This window comes from Temnothorax nylanderi, unplaced genomic scaffold (assembly GCF_030848795.1).
Source record: "Temnothorax nylanderi isolate EJ_2023f unplaced genomic scaffold, tnyl_v1.0 TNYL_tig0025_pilon, whole genome shotgun sequence".
Taxonomy (NCBI): domain Eukaryota; kingdom Metazoa; phylum Arthropoda; class Insecta; order Hymenoptera; family Formicidae; genus Temnothorax; species Temnothorax nylanderi.
In genome coordinates, this window is record NW_027249087.1 from 829017 (window position 1) to 842249 (window position 13233).

General features: G+C 44.2%; 1 protein-coding gene across 7 annotated transcripts in view; it reads left to right on the forward strand.

The window, feature by feature from the left end:
• The window catches only part of LOC139769877 (uncharacterized), a 288097-nt gene that overhangs the window by 267627 nt on the left and 7237 nt on the right, over positions 1-13233 (forward strand). For 4 of the 7 annotated variants that reach the window (XM_071701357.1, XM_071701360.1, XM_071701359.1 and 1 more), the window contains exons 7-14: positions 169-241; positions 570-610; positions 2407-2565; positions 3464-4776; positions 4857-5017; positions 5249-5520; positions 7331-7571; positions 12547-12741. In XM_071701357.1, coding sequence (XP_071557458.1) covers positions 169-241; positions 570-610; positions 2407-2565; positions 3464-4776; positions 4857-5017; positions 5249-5520; positions 7331-7571; positions 12547-12741 — 2455 coding nt within the window. The other 3 variants (XM_071701356.1, XM_071701361.1, XM_071701363.1) reach the window with 2 other exon arrangements.

Here is a 13233-nt window from a genome sequence, read left to right on the forward strand (position 1 = left end):
ATTAAGCCTAGATCGGAGTGAAGAGCTCACGTAAAGCTAATTGTAAGCTCGTACGAGCTTAATAGCTAAGCTCGACTAAAAACTAGTATACGTCGTATCTCATGAATATCTGAAACGGCACTTAATAGACTAACATCTGGCTCTGCGTGGCGGTTTGATTTGTTACAGAGGGCAACAAGTGCCCGACCCCAGGCTGCACGGGGCAGGGTCACGTGACCGGACTCTACTCTCACCACCGCAGGTAAGCAATTATCGATAATTAACCTGCGCTCCGCACTCAGCCACGGCCGATTACACACCTACGCGGTTTTACGTGGAGAATCGAGCGGGGCGTTGTACAGAAACTGCAGACATCAATAAGCCAATTCGCGATCTGCATATCGAATCCTGTGTACTGCTGAAGCAATAAATGTGTGCGTGTTGAGCACTTGAAAAAATAAATAAATAAAAGAAAATTTTTTTCGACTTTAATGCGTGCTGCGCATATAATTTTTAAGAGAAAAGCTGAATATCTCAAACCTTCAATCCTGTTAATCTTAAACCTTATTAAACAGTTTCTGTGTTTACAGTCTTTCTGGATGTCCACAGAAGGATAAGTTAACTCCAGAGAGTAAGTACTATTTTCTTAAACTAATTACTTCTTATTGTAGCTATATAGTGCATCTTCTTTTTGCGAGAGTGTCTTTTTCTCTTAACGAGGCGAGGAAGTGAGAGTGAATCATTGTTGTGGATTAAAACAAATTTTACAATTAGACAATCTTATCACTACAAATAAATAATGTCATTACTAAATTTGTTTGGAAATTTTTATATGTAATCATATTTTAAAAAATATATCTACATCCGAATATCATATTTTTCAAATAATGTTTGCTTTTGGGAGGCAATTGGTTCGGTCTCTAATTTGGTTCGCTTTTTCTCCGAAACCATTTTCGATCAGCCTCGTCATCCACAAAAGGCCATTGTTCTCCGCGGCTTCATCGCCTCATTAAACGCAACAAAAAATGTATCTTCGATACACGAAGTCAAATTAGAAAGAGAAAATGGATATTTTTCAGCGTTGAGCGCGGTGCACGCGTCGCGTATATGCGTGTGCGTGTGTGCGTGTGCGTGTGCGTGAGCGTGTATATCTGTCTGTTGTATATTCTTTGCGCTTTTCGTTTGCGGGGTAGAGAGCTTTATTTATTGCGTTCCTTTTCGTTTTTTGATTTATCGTCCTGTTCGTAGTTCATTATATAGTAGAGAATTATATCACCACACTCTCGAACTTGGTTGATACTGGTCGTGCCTATGAACCCTCTGGAGAACTCGAGACACGGGCGGCGCGACGGACCCGGCGTATGCGCACACGCCGGACACTTCACACACGGAGGACACTTGTGCGATTGAGTATAATTACGCAAAGAATTATACGGATGATCCAGCTTCCCATCGACGTGCGAGTTTCCGCAACGACAGATTCCGCCCTCCTCTCCCTCTTTCCCTCAATGACAAATCGAGCCGCTGCGCACGGAACGCCGACTGCATGCAGCAGCGCAAATGGGCATAAAGTCCTCTAATTTTTATTTCTATTTATGATAAGTTCGGCCTCTCGATCCCTTCTCCCCGAGAACGCAGGATCTTCCAAGGCATCTCAAACTCGAGCGTTTGCTATCGCTCGCTCGCTCGCGTACAACGGGCAAACGTCGTTCTCATCGACGTAGCACACCACCTCACACAGATTGCAAGTTGTTGTGTTATAATTTTATATCGATTAATTGATTGTCTTTACTTGTGTTTCTCTCTACCCGCTCGGTATACTTGATTGTACTTGTTACACATTAATTTGCGTTCCACACGTGATGTGACGCCGTGTACTCTATCTTTTTATCATTTCTCCGATCCGTTTTACCGTTTTTCGTTCCCTCCCTCTTACAAATGTGTACTAAAACGTGCGGATTTCTCTTGATTTCTTCTATTTGGGTCCGTTTCGCGAATCGAGGAACGACACACTTGTCGCATCCAGATCTGATTCTGTCTCTCCCTTTCGCGTTTCTTCTCGGGAAACCGCGCGGTGTCCAACGCGGATAATTATACTCAATGCATAAAGACAGCTCGCCTTAACGACACTTTATCACACCTGCCGCGTGCGTGTGCGCCGCGTCTCTCTCTCTCTCTCTCTCTCTCTCTCTCTCTCTCTCTCTCTCTCTCTCTCTCTCTCTCTCTCTCTCTCTCTCTCTCTCTCTCTCTCTCTCTCTCTCTCTCTCTCTCTCTCTCTCTCTCTCTCTCTCTCTCTCTCTCTCTCTCTCTCTCTCTCTCTCTCTCTCTCTTTCTCTCTCTCTCTTTAATTGTGTGTAACGCGCGTGTGTAAGAACGTGCCAAGAACGTGTGTCTGTAACCACGCCACGTGTCTCTGGGTTCTCGCAGTTCTGGCGATGCATGAGACCATATTGAAATGTCCGACGCCTGGTTGCAACGGCCGCGGTCATGTCAGCTCCAATCGGAACACACACAGGAGCCTGTCTGGATGTCCCATCGCCGCGGCCAATAAGCAGGCCGCACGCGACGCACGACAAAAGGCTCAAGGTAAGGCGGTGTGCAGGACGTCGGGTGTGTCCGCGATACCGGACACGAAAATACTGTCGCCGTTCCAAGCGACATTAACGCTTATGTAAATGCTGAGAATAAGATAAGAGGCTTGTGATTCTGTAAAACATCCATCTCGCGTTCCTTTCGCAATCCGTTGCGCTCCCGCGTGTCTTGATTGCTCTCACTGCGGTAAAATTGCGAGAATAAATTTGCTGCGAAGTTTTTGCATGGATATATACGGCACGTTTGCGTTTACTGGAAAAAAAAACACAGAATTATTATATATCGCATATGCACAGTTGATTGCTAAATATCGCTGACAGCTTTGAAATAATTCTATATTTATTGTCATTTCCTCGAATTAGATTTGCATTTTAATTTTTACGTGACATTTTTACAGTTTGTGATTTATCTCGAACAACTCTGATGATATAGTATTAATGGTCCAGTTAAAGATATAACGATTTGAAATATTCTTCATTTTGGAGAAAGTTTCATGTTCTATATAGTCTCTATAAATTCGATCATCAAGGAGAGTGTGGAACGGGCTAAGTAAGATCATCAAGACTTTTTACAAATATTGTATGTAGATAAAAAAATACTGTTAAGCAGTATTCAAAGATTATAATTATTATAGATTATGCGCTACGTATGTCATTTAGAAAATTTATTCAGTCGTTATCTTCTTAAACTGGGCCATTGTAAATATCTTATAGCAACCGATAACTGCATGCTATTTGAAATGGTACTAGTGAGCGTTACAGTGCTTCTTATTGTTAGTAGCAAAAAGTAACAAAACCTCTATTATGATTTTTAACATCATGAAATTCTTTATCTCACACAACTCGTTATACTTTTATGCAAAATTTACTAAATACGCAATCTCCCGCGATAGTGCCGGGAATTCCACCAGAGTACATCAGTACAAATCTGTTGCCCCCATCAATGGACACGAAGAGCTATTCGCAGTACGGTTCCGCAACGCAAGACACGAAACCCATACTAAGCAGTCTGACTTACGACTATTATTCGACGACGACGAAGAACGCCGGGATTAACGTGAAGCCACCGAAAACGCCGGAAGACAACAGCACGTCGCGTCCCGCGAAGGTGCCCAAGACGGAGAATATGACTCTCAGCAGCAGTTGCTGCAACACATTGTCCATGAGGAATCAAAACACGAGCGACTTGTTGGTCAAGACGGAGGATGCTGCGTCCTGCAGAGTGAATTCGCCCCCGCCCCCGCCGCCTCCCGCGATACGACAAACGTACGATTCTTACATGAGCCAAGATTCGAACTCCTCGTCCATGTCGTCTATGGACGCGATGGGCTCGAGGTCATCCATAGGAGCGACGATCCATCACCCTGGCCAGCATCCGACGCATCACGTGCTACCGATGCAGCCGGTCGCCTATCCAATGCCGATGGTGGAAGACACCAGGATGAGCCATCAAATGTCCCAAAGATCCCCTTATGAGCCCACCGCCATGATGGCCGCGGCAGCGGCCGCGGCAGCCGCCGCAACCACTACGGAAGAGCTCTATCATCACAGATCGGCTGAACACGCGAGAGCATATATGCATCCTGGTGCTAGCAATATCGCGCGACCAGTGGTAACGTATTCCAATGACATAGCGGCTGGCAGAGGCTACGAGAACGCGGTAGTGAGCGCGGCCAATCATCGACCCTACGATCCCGGTACCACCGCGACATATGAAAGATACGATACACAGTCTTGCGCGCCTATCCCATCGCAGCAACAGCAGCAGCAACAACAGCAGCAGCAGCAGCAGCAGCAGCAGCAGCAGCAGCAACAGCAGCAACAGCAACAGCAGCAGCAACAGCAGCAACAGCTTCATTCGAGGGCGAATATGTACTATCTGGGACAAACCGGCATGACGCCAGAAGAGCAGGAACGAGTTTATCATCAGGAAGCCGCGGCGGCCGCACAACAACATCAGATGGCGATGGCCGCCGCTACGGCAGCCGGGATGATAAAGACTGAAGATGGTAATTTATGCGAGATCGTCTCTGCGTGTATCCAAGACTCACTTGTAACTAAGCATCATATCTCCATGAATGTTACAGTGAAATGCGTTACGGTCGCGCAAATGCAGCAGATGCAGAAGCCCGGTGGACCGCCTACCTCGCCCGGGGGATCAGTGATGGATTTATCTACCTCCAGTGTTACGTCCACCAGTCCGCAGGTTAGTTAGAAATAATACAATGTTTACGAAAAAAAAAAGTATTGTGAGATCTTCATGCTTATCAATAACATGATTTACAGGCACCACCCTACGGTTCGAACAGCCTCAGTCCACAATATGGAGGAGGACAGACGGTGGGAAGTAGTCCTCAGGCTGCGGCGAGTCCCCACTTGACGGCTAGCCCTCAAGTTCCTAGTCCTCAAGGCCAGACTCTCGATCTTAGCGTCAATAGACTCCATAGGTAAATCAACTCGTTAATTTGCATATTTATAACAGATAATGAGAATAAGACCTTGAAATCTCAACTTTACAGGAAAAATTGTTTTCAAGTTCAATTAAAAAATTGAAAGATTACTTTAATGAAGAATCTAGAATCGACAAAATGCTCCGAACTAATAAACATTTGGAATACCATTACAATACTTAAACGACTACAGATACGAAAACAGATACATATCTATTTCTACTGCAGCGGTGCACCCAGTCCACAGTATTCTACCGGCCACGGGGAAGCCGTCGCAGTTCCAGTGGGTCCGGGTTTTCCAGCCCCACGACCCATCGAAGAGCAGACTGAGCCCGTTGATTTCTCAACGGCGAACGAGCCGGTCAATTTCAGCGGGGGTCCGGGAATCAGGCCTGTACCCGGGTTTCCGCCGCCTGGAGTGCACGTCACGGCGTATAGTCGCGAGAGCACACCCGACAGCGGGGGTTCCCACTACATGGACGCCTACCGAGACCCCACCGGTGAGTTATCGTCGTTCATCGTGTAACTTCGCGGACAATCTATGATCCGTGTTCCGAAGATGCTTTACAACTGTCTTTGTAGTCGCGTTATATAGCAATAATCGCAATAATAATTATATAAAGTTATAAAATTTATTAGCTTGTAAAACTTATTTGTAAAAAATATTTTCTGCTGAAATAGCTGAACGCATTACGTCAATTTTTTCGAAGTAATAACATTTAACGTGAAAGCTTCTCACTGCCATAATATTTCGATATCAAGAAGCATTACCTGCTCATTGGAATACTTGTAACAATTATATAGTCTCTAATTTTTTAACAATGTCGTTTGCTCGTGCAATAACGTTGAATCGTAATTCGTTGCGAAAATTTAGCGACGGAAAATCGTCTGTACGATAATGCCGGCTGAAGATGAGATAGAGCGAAAAAACAAACATGGAGAAGGGTGCGACAGGGTGTCTTTAACACTATAAATTTTAACTGGCATATATATGCGCGGCAAGAGATACACGCGAAGCGTTAATGTGTCCTTATACAGGCGTCGTGTAACGTCAGGTGATAGCGGGGGCGACGCGGAGGAGGCGCATGGACGAGGGATTCGGAAGAGAACAAAGAGCCCGACGCCCCCGGGGGTCGGCAAGGGTGGCGAGGGATGTAGATGGGGTTGGGGGACGATACGCGGTTACAACCGTCGAATAAAAATTCACCAGAACAGTACATGACTGCCATAATAGGCACCTATGGCCGAACTCTCATTTTCCTCGGTCTCTCTGTACCTTGGCATTCCAAACCCGCGGCCGATTCTCCCCCTTCTCATCCCTTCCTTCCTCTCTCTCTCTCTCTTTCTCTCTGATCGTTCCCCTCGTTTTCTCCGTTTCCATCCTTCTCTTTCTCTCTCCTCTTCTCTCTCTCTCTCTCTCTCTTTCTCTTTCCCTTCATCCTTCGGCCTGAATGTGCACCGTGCGCACCCTTCTCGTCGAACCACCCCCCTGTGACGGTACACGGCCATTGTTAATTATCAATATTTCGCGTACACGTAGCGCCGGCAAAAGTCCGGCGCGGCCGATATTGTGCGGACTCTGACGCTGGGGAGTAGTTATTGAAATTGAAACATTCGAGCACACACAGCGCCGTGTTCCCCGGCCTCGACGCACACAGGGCACGGCCGTGTTCACGCGACGTCGCGCGCGCACAGTCGGCCTTCCGTCCGTCGGCTATTTGCATTGCGTGCTCTCTCGACAAAATGAATTCTTGCCAGTAAATAAACGTGTAGATTTTACAACAGTTAATCAAGCAGCGGGCTGCTCCTGTAGTGCGCCTGTGTTCGCGCTATTTCCGTGTCTCCCGTTCGAGCGCGATTACACGGCGCGTATGTGCGTATTTAGGCAGAGTGTCCTAGAAATCGTACGCTTTTCCGATATTGTAAAAGTCAAAAGATTTTACTAATTCGCTTAGTATCAACATTTTAGTATGCCAATTTGTGAATTATTTATATCTATAGAAAATTAACGGATTTTCTAACGAAGTAAACATTGAAAACACAAGTCAGAATCGAAGAAGATAACAAAATCTTTTTCCCCTAATGCATTTCAAGTTGTCAATACTTAATTCTAAATTTATCTTGATATTTAATTTTCAAAGTATTCAATATCGAAGGAATTGAAAAGCATGTTAAGATTTTTTTATTGAATACAGTAAATGCATTTTGTAAGACACTTTCCGTTTCGCACTGTACCGGTATATTTTTACTTTTAGAGAACTATTGATATGATTGTTGCTTTCTTTATTTATACAATCTCTCGTATATCAGGTTACGGACCGATGAGTCCTCACCCAGGATACGGGATGACCGGCGTTCAACCCGAATATCCTGGGAACACGTACACCCCTTACCCAACTGCAGGTTACAATTGCGGTGGAACTTACCCGGGTGGCCCAGTGACTTCCGGTTATCAGATTCCAGCGGGTTACTCCCCGGCGCCGTGCTACAGCATGCCACCCCCGCAGCACACGGTTGGACCCCTCGATAAACCATCCGGCAAGGACGACAGGTAGGATATCTCTTTTATCCCTTTATCGCGATTATGAGCAACAATCCGACTCATAGCAAACTTTTATTTTTGTACTATAAATATGAGTCTATATGTTCTTCGGTGAAATAGGAACCATTATTTTAAACTAAATGTTCGAGAGATTAAAAACTTTATGTGATGATACTTCAATACCGCTCGATAGGTCTCGATTAAAAATATTGCATTAAATCTGTCATAAGATCGGCCGATATTCTCACCGCGTATTTGGCACATCTCTCTAACTAAGAATTTATTCTTCCACTAGATGCATTCAATATACTTAAAACCAGATAGTGATTTGTGACGCTCGATACGCGATGAGAATCCAAATCGTTATTCAGCGTGAGGTAGCGTTATTAGAGAATACGTCCACACGTCGTACAGGCGAGCATCGCGAGTTCTCGCCTTGATACTTACTTGCCTTGCGGAAAGGATCGCACGAATCCTTCACGCGATAGATTCGTGGCCGAAGCTTGAAAAGACGTGGAGACGGTGGCGGCGGCGCGGCGGCGGCGCGGCGGCGCGGCGGCAGCGGCGACGGCGGCTAACATCAGCGACGGAGGGCGAGAGGAAAAGGGGGCAAAACTCGCGCATACCCACCTCCATTTTGTTAATTAAAGTAATTACTCTTCGTACCGAAAGTGCCAACCTTATTCTAATTGACGTGAAGCTCGGCGGTATGGAGGAGGCGCGGTTGGGCGTATAAGAAGAAAATGAGGATGAGGCTCGAGTGGAAGGCGCGCGTGCGGGAGAAAGGGGTTGCGAGAGGGTGCGGAGGCGAGGCAGGATAAGGTTAAAATGGGGAGGTGGGGTATAATCAGTTGCCACCGCACTGGATTATGGGCCGAGACCCGGCGTCGTCCCTCCCGCCGCGTGGGTTAGAAATCCGGAGCACACCTCCTCGGCTACCTCGAGGCGAGGCTGCCTTTCGTCCCTTTTGTAATTTTACCACGGTCCAAAATTCGACGCGTCGCGTTCCACGAATCTCACAAATGTCCCCCCCCCCCCCACAATAGACAAAAGTGCGAAAAGTACGAATCCCCATTCTATCGGAAATTCGAGAGATGATAATATTAGCAATATACAATACTTACATTTGTGCGAAAATATAATCGTGAATGTATTACTTAATTACTGTATATAATATTGCAAAAAGATAAATATTATATCTGCCTTACCTAACGCAAAAAGGTTTAAAATAACAAAATTCGAATATCAAAGAGAGAGAAATTAAATTAATGACTTTTAACTGTCAATAGGATATATCTTATATTAAAAAATCATTTTTTTTTTTAGATTGAAAACGTTTCGTAACAGTAATCTTATTTCTTAATCTATTTTATTATATTGAAATCTTTGCAATATTTATTAAATATATCATTAATAATAATAATGAGTGTATTTAGTAAATTATATCCTTTTTATTACACAAACTTTGAGAAGTTGAAACGAAGATTATATATATATGTTCAATGATTTCCTCGCGATATTAATTTTTCCCTCTTTCTCCCCCTCGTTAGTTGCATCTTTATTGAATCGCTATAACATGGAACACGTACGACCAGGTGAAATCTCGGTAAAACCAATCTATATCCGAACTTCAACTTTATTAATAGCAGCAGGCAATATAACTACCTTGCCATGCCTTGTTACTATAACTCGCGTCCTAACTATATTATTAGTCTTCTCTTGGAAACGTTTTTATTGGTACGTCTTAATTCGAATCTCAATCACCTAAACCTACGAAAAAATATCAAGTATATAAGATATCTCGCAAATCGTGAGAAAAAGTCTCAATTTTTTTCCTAAATACAAAAAAAATACAATTTTTTTAAAACTCTCCTTTAAGTTTGAATATTCTCAAAAATCTAGCCACCAAAAATTAAGAACAATTCAATCTTCCGAAAGATCCATTTTATCATAATCATTGCATACTCGTTTGTATACTTTGTTTGCCAGAGATCGTGTGCTGTATTTTATTTTGAATCTATGAAGATATATTAAAGCGATATTGTGTAAATATATATAAATTACTTTATTAAAGAATATATTAATATATAGAAAAAATTTTTAACAAAGATCACGACACAATTCTTATATACTTGATACTACCTACGTCCAAGACAGAGTTAGCGGGCCAGCAGAAACTGTAAAAACGCGAAGGTGGATAGATAGTCCGATGGCGTACCGGACTTGAATTGCACTCAAGTCGGCCTCCGTCGGCACTCGGTTGCCCGGCAATATCGCGACCACTTAAGGGCCATCGAGGTTTCCGAGGCTTTCTCATTGCCGACGACGGCTTGCCTATCTACGAAGCTACGATGAGATCGGAAGCAAGAGCGAGACGCTCACCCTCTGATTCTCTGACCGGCGCATATGTTCCTTCGCTTTTCCGCCCCCTACCAGCCCTTTTTCCCCGCTTTTCGACGTTTTTTCATATCATGCTATCACGTCGCACATTGCTCTTCCACTCGCGCTTCAAAGAAAAGTTACGAAACGCAATATAACTTTGCGCCGCCCTATAACTATAAACTATATACGCTCGCATTCGCATCTGGGAAGGCGACTTATGATTGTCGCTTATGTTGGGTGTAGAGTATATTAAATTACGTTAGACAATCTGCTCGAGTGCTTTTTGCAAACACAAAGCCATATAATTCTAGTCGCTACACTTTAAATTGATAACATCAAAAAAAGAAGGGAATAATTTAAGCGGAAGTGCCGTTTGGATCCCCGCACTCGAATAGCGACAATTAGAGAGCTATTGATAATTCCATAATCAACTTAGCTAGGGACTCTCGATTTGACGGTTAATATTATTCGGTGCAGTATGAGTGTGAGGAGGTACTCGTTGAATTTCGCACCTCGGCCCGCCCCTCGTGGTCGCGATGGCAAGGAGCTGATACAGTGTCCCACGTCGTCCTGTGATGGCATGGGTCATGTCTCAGGGAACTACGCTACCCACAGAAGGCAAGGCAGCATCGACATTTACACTAAGCCTTTGACGTGAACGTTCGATTATTATATATCGATATGGCGATGCAGCACGCACGCGCAAGCACGCTACATACATACATACATACATGCATACATGCATACATGCATACATACATACATACATACATACATACACTTAAATTTATGCTGTTCCTCTTTGGTCCTTCAATAAAGCCTCAATAAATATTTTTATTTAAAAACCGGTAGATGACAATATATATCCTATACCCAGAAACACATACAAATATACAACAAACGACATTACGTAATTTGCGAATTACATTTACATGGATGGTTCTTGTATCGATGCATATTGGTGGTCCGTGGCGTAGTTGCTTCTTAAGTGTGTTGCGATACGAAACATACGTTTAGAAACCCTATTTTCTCCTAGTTGAGCGGTTGAGTTATATATACACTTGGTTAATATTATGTTGCCATATATATCTATATATAACATACGTGTGAATATCCAGTGGTGTATAGTTACCTTGCATAAGTATATATACATATATATTACACTTATATGTATATATATGATATATAGTCTTTATTTTTTGTTATACTTCTCGCTCTTCCTCTCTCTCTCTCTCTCTTTCTTTGTCTCTCCTTTCTTCTTTTATATTCTATGTACCTATCTACGTTACGTTATGCGATACCAAAAGTGTGTAGATGAGCCTCGTAATTGAATGAATTTTCTTTCTTTTTTTCTTCGCTGTTTTTACCCGACCCCTACGAAAAGGGATGGCAAAATCAAAGTCCGGCATTGCGCAGGGATCGGCACAAGATTTACCCGCTTTCGATCGCGAGACTCATTCGCTTTCGTACGTAGTGATTAATTTACTGACTACCCGTCCGTTGAAAGCCGCTTTCGCCAGCCTCGAGTGGGCAGCTTCGTAGCGAACTGTTGTCGATGACCATGTCATAGCAGAGCCGTTAACGATCAAGGAAACCCACGAAGCGGTCAAGATATATATCGCTTCGCGACGCACCTCGTGCGCAAAGTCAAATTGGCAATTGGCGAGTTTCATTGGGGTCAGGTGTGAGTGTGCTCCCTGCTCTCCCTTTCGATGTTCTTAGAGTAAGACCGATCTCGGATCAACGCAAGGACGAAGCGCGATTGATCTTACGAGCGACACCTCATAAGTGATCCAACTGGAACACGGCGTTGCCATTTGCATGCTACCAAACACGATCCGTTGTCCGCCCGCATCGATCACAATCCGCACGACATTTGAGGGTATCCCCGGAGCGTAAGACTCGGGCTACGATCGTCGGCGCGCACGATCGGTGCTCGAGCGGAGAAATGCGAGTCTTAGGTCTCCCTTCCCCTCAATGTCTTCGTTCGAACTGGACGCAAGGCAAGTCGTCCGAAAGTAAATAATGTACTTGGCTAATATGCAGCCGGTGCCCGATGCAGTACGCTGGCCTGATCTCGGTGAGCCAACGTCTCTTGCCGCTCTTCGATGAATACACATATATATCTAGATCTTAGCGCGGCGATTAATAATTAATAGCAATACGTTAATTTCGGTGGCGCGTTATGTCATCCGTCGTGCGACACGTAGACGATTTCGATCGTTTCAGCGAACGAGATGTTCGGATACTCATCGAGATCTAATTGTTCGAAATCGTTAATCGTCCTTCCAAGTTGAATAGCCTTAGATCATGTGAGTACTCACGACATCGTGGCAACGTCGCGTAAATTGCATGCGATGTGTTGCTGAAGCGATGGTTGGACGTTTCTGAGGTGTGCGTTCGTGTGACGGAAGCCATGAAGATTACCGCGTTGCGCAATTTTATCAGACAACGATATCGTAGCACAATGACAAATTTTTTTACTTTCGAAATTCTTCAAATCTCTCACAACTTCTTGTGCCTCCTCAGAACACGCAGCGCGCGGTCTTCATGGCGTTTTCGCAACGCGTCAAAATAGAAGAGAGTCTCTTTCCTTTTGCAGCCTCTCCGGATGTCCACGAGCCGACCGCTCGCAAATCCAGGCGCATTCCCAGGAGCTCAAGTGTCCTACCCCAGGATGCGACGGTTCTGGACACGTCACGGGAAATTACTCGTCGCACAGAAGTTTGTCCGGCTGTCCACGAGCCAACAAGCCAAAGAGTAAACCTCGAGATGGTCAAGATTCTGAGCCCCTGAGGTCAGTTGGCGCGAATACTATGAATTCTGACTGCACTTTTTGTCCGCGCGATTAACACGGATTAGGGGCATTTTCCAATTTTTATTTATTCCAAGGAGTTAGTTGTATAGAACGTTCTCAATTAATTGTTTAATTTTAATGGGCAACACCAATACTAACGGTCATACTAACGAAAGAACTATTTTATCGACTAAATTTTGCGGAAGATTAGGAATTATGCAGGATGCACGTTTAGGCGTAACATATATATAATAAGGGTTAAAAGAAACCTACTTTGACTTGCAAAATTCTTTTTTCCTAACTATTTAATTAGCACCCAATATTAAAAAGTAGCGACTGTAAATTAATATGATACGAAGGGAGGAGGTCCGAAAAGTGTGAGAGGTTATCGCGAGTTCGGTAGGATTTGGTTTCACGACGCGATTACATCTCGCAAGTTCCGCAATTTGAGGGTGCGGCGGTAATCGCGATCTCAATTTGCGTTTTCGTCGC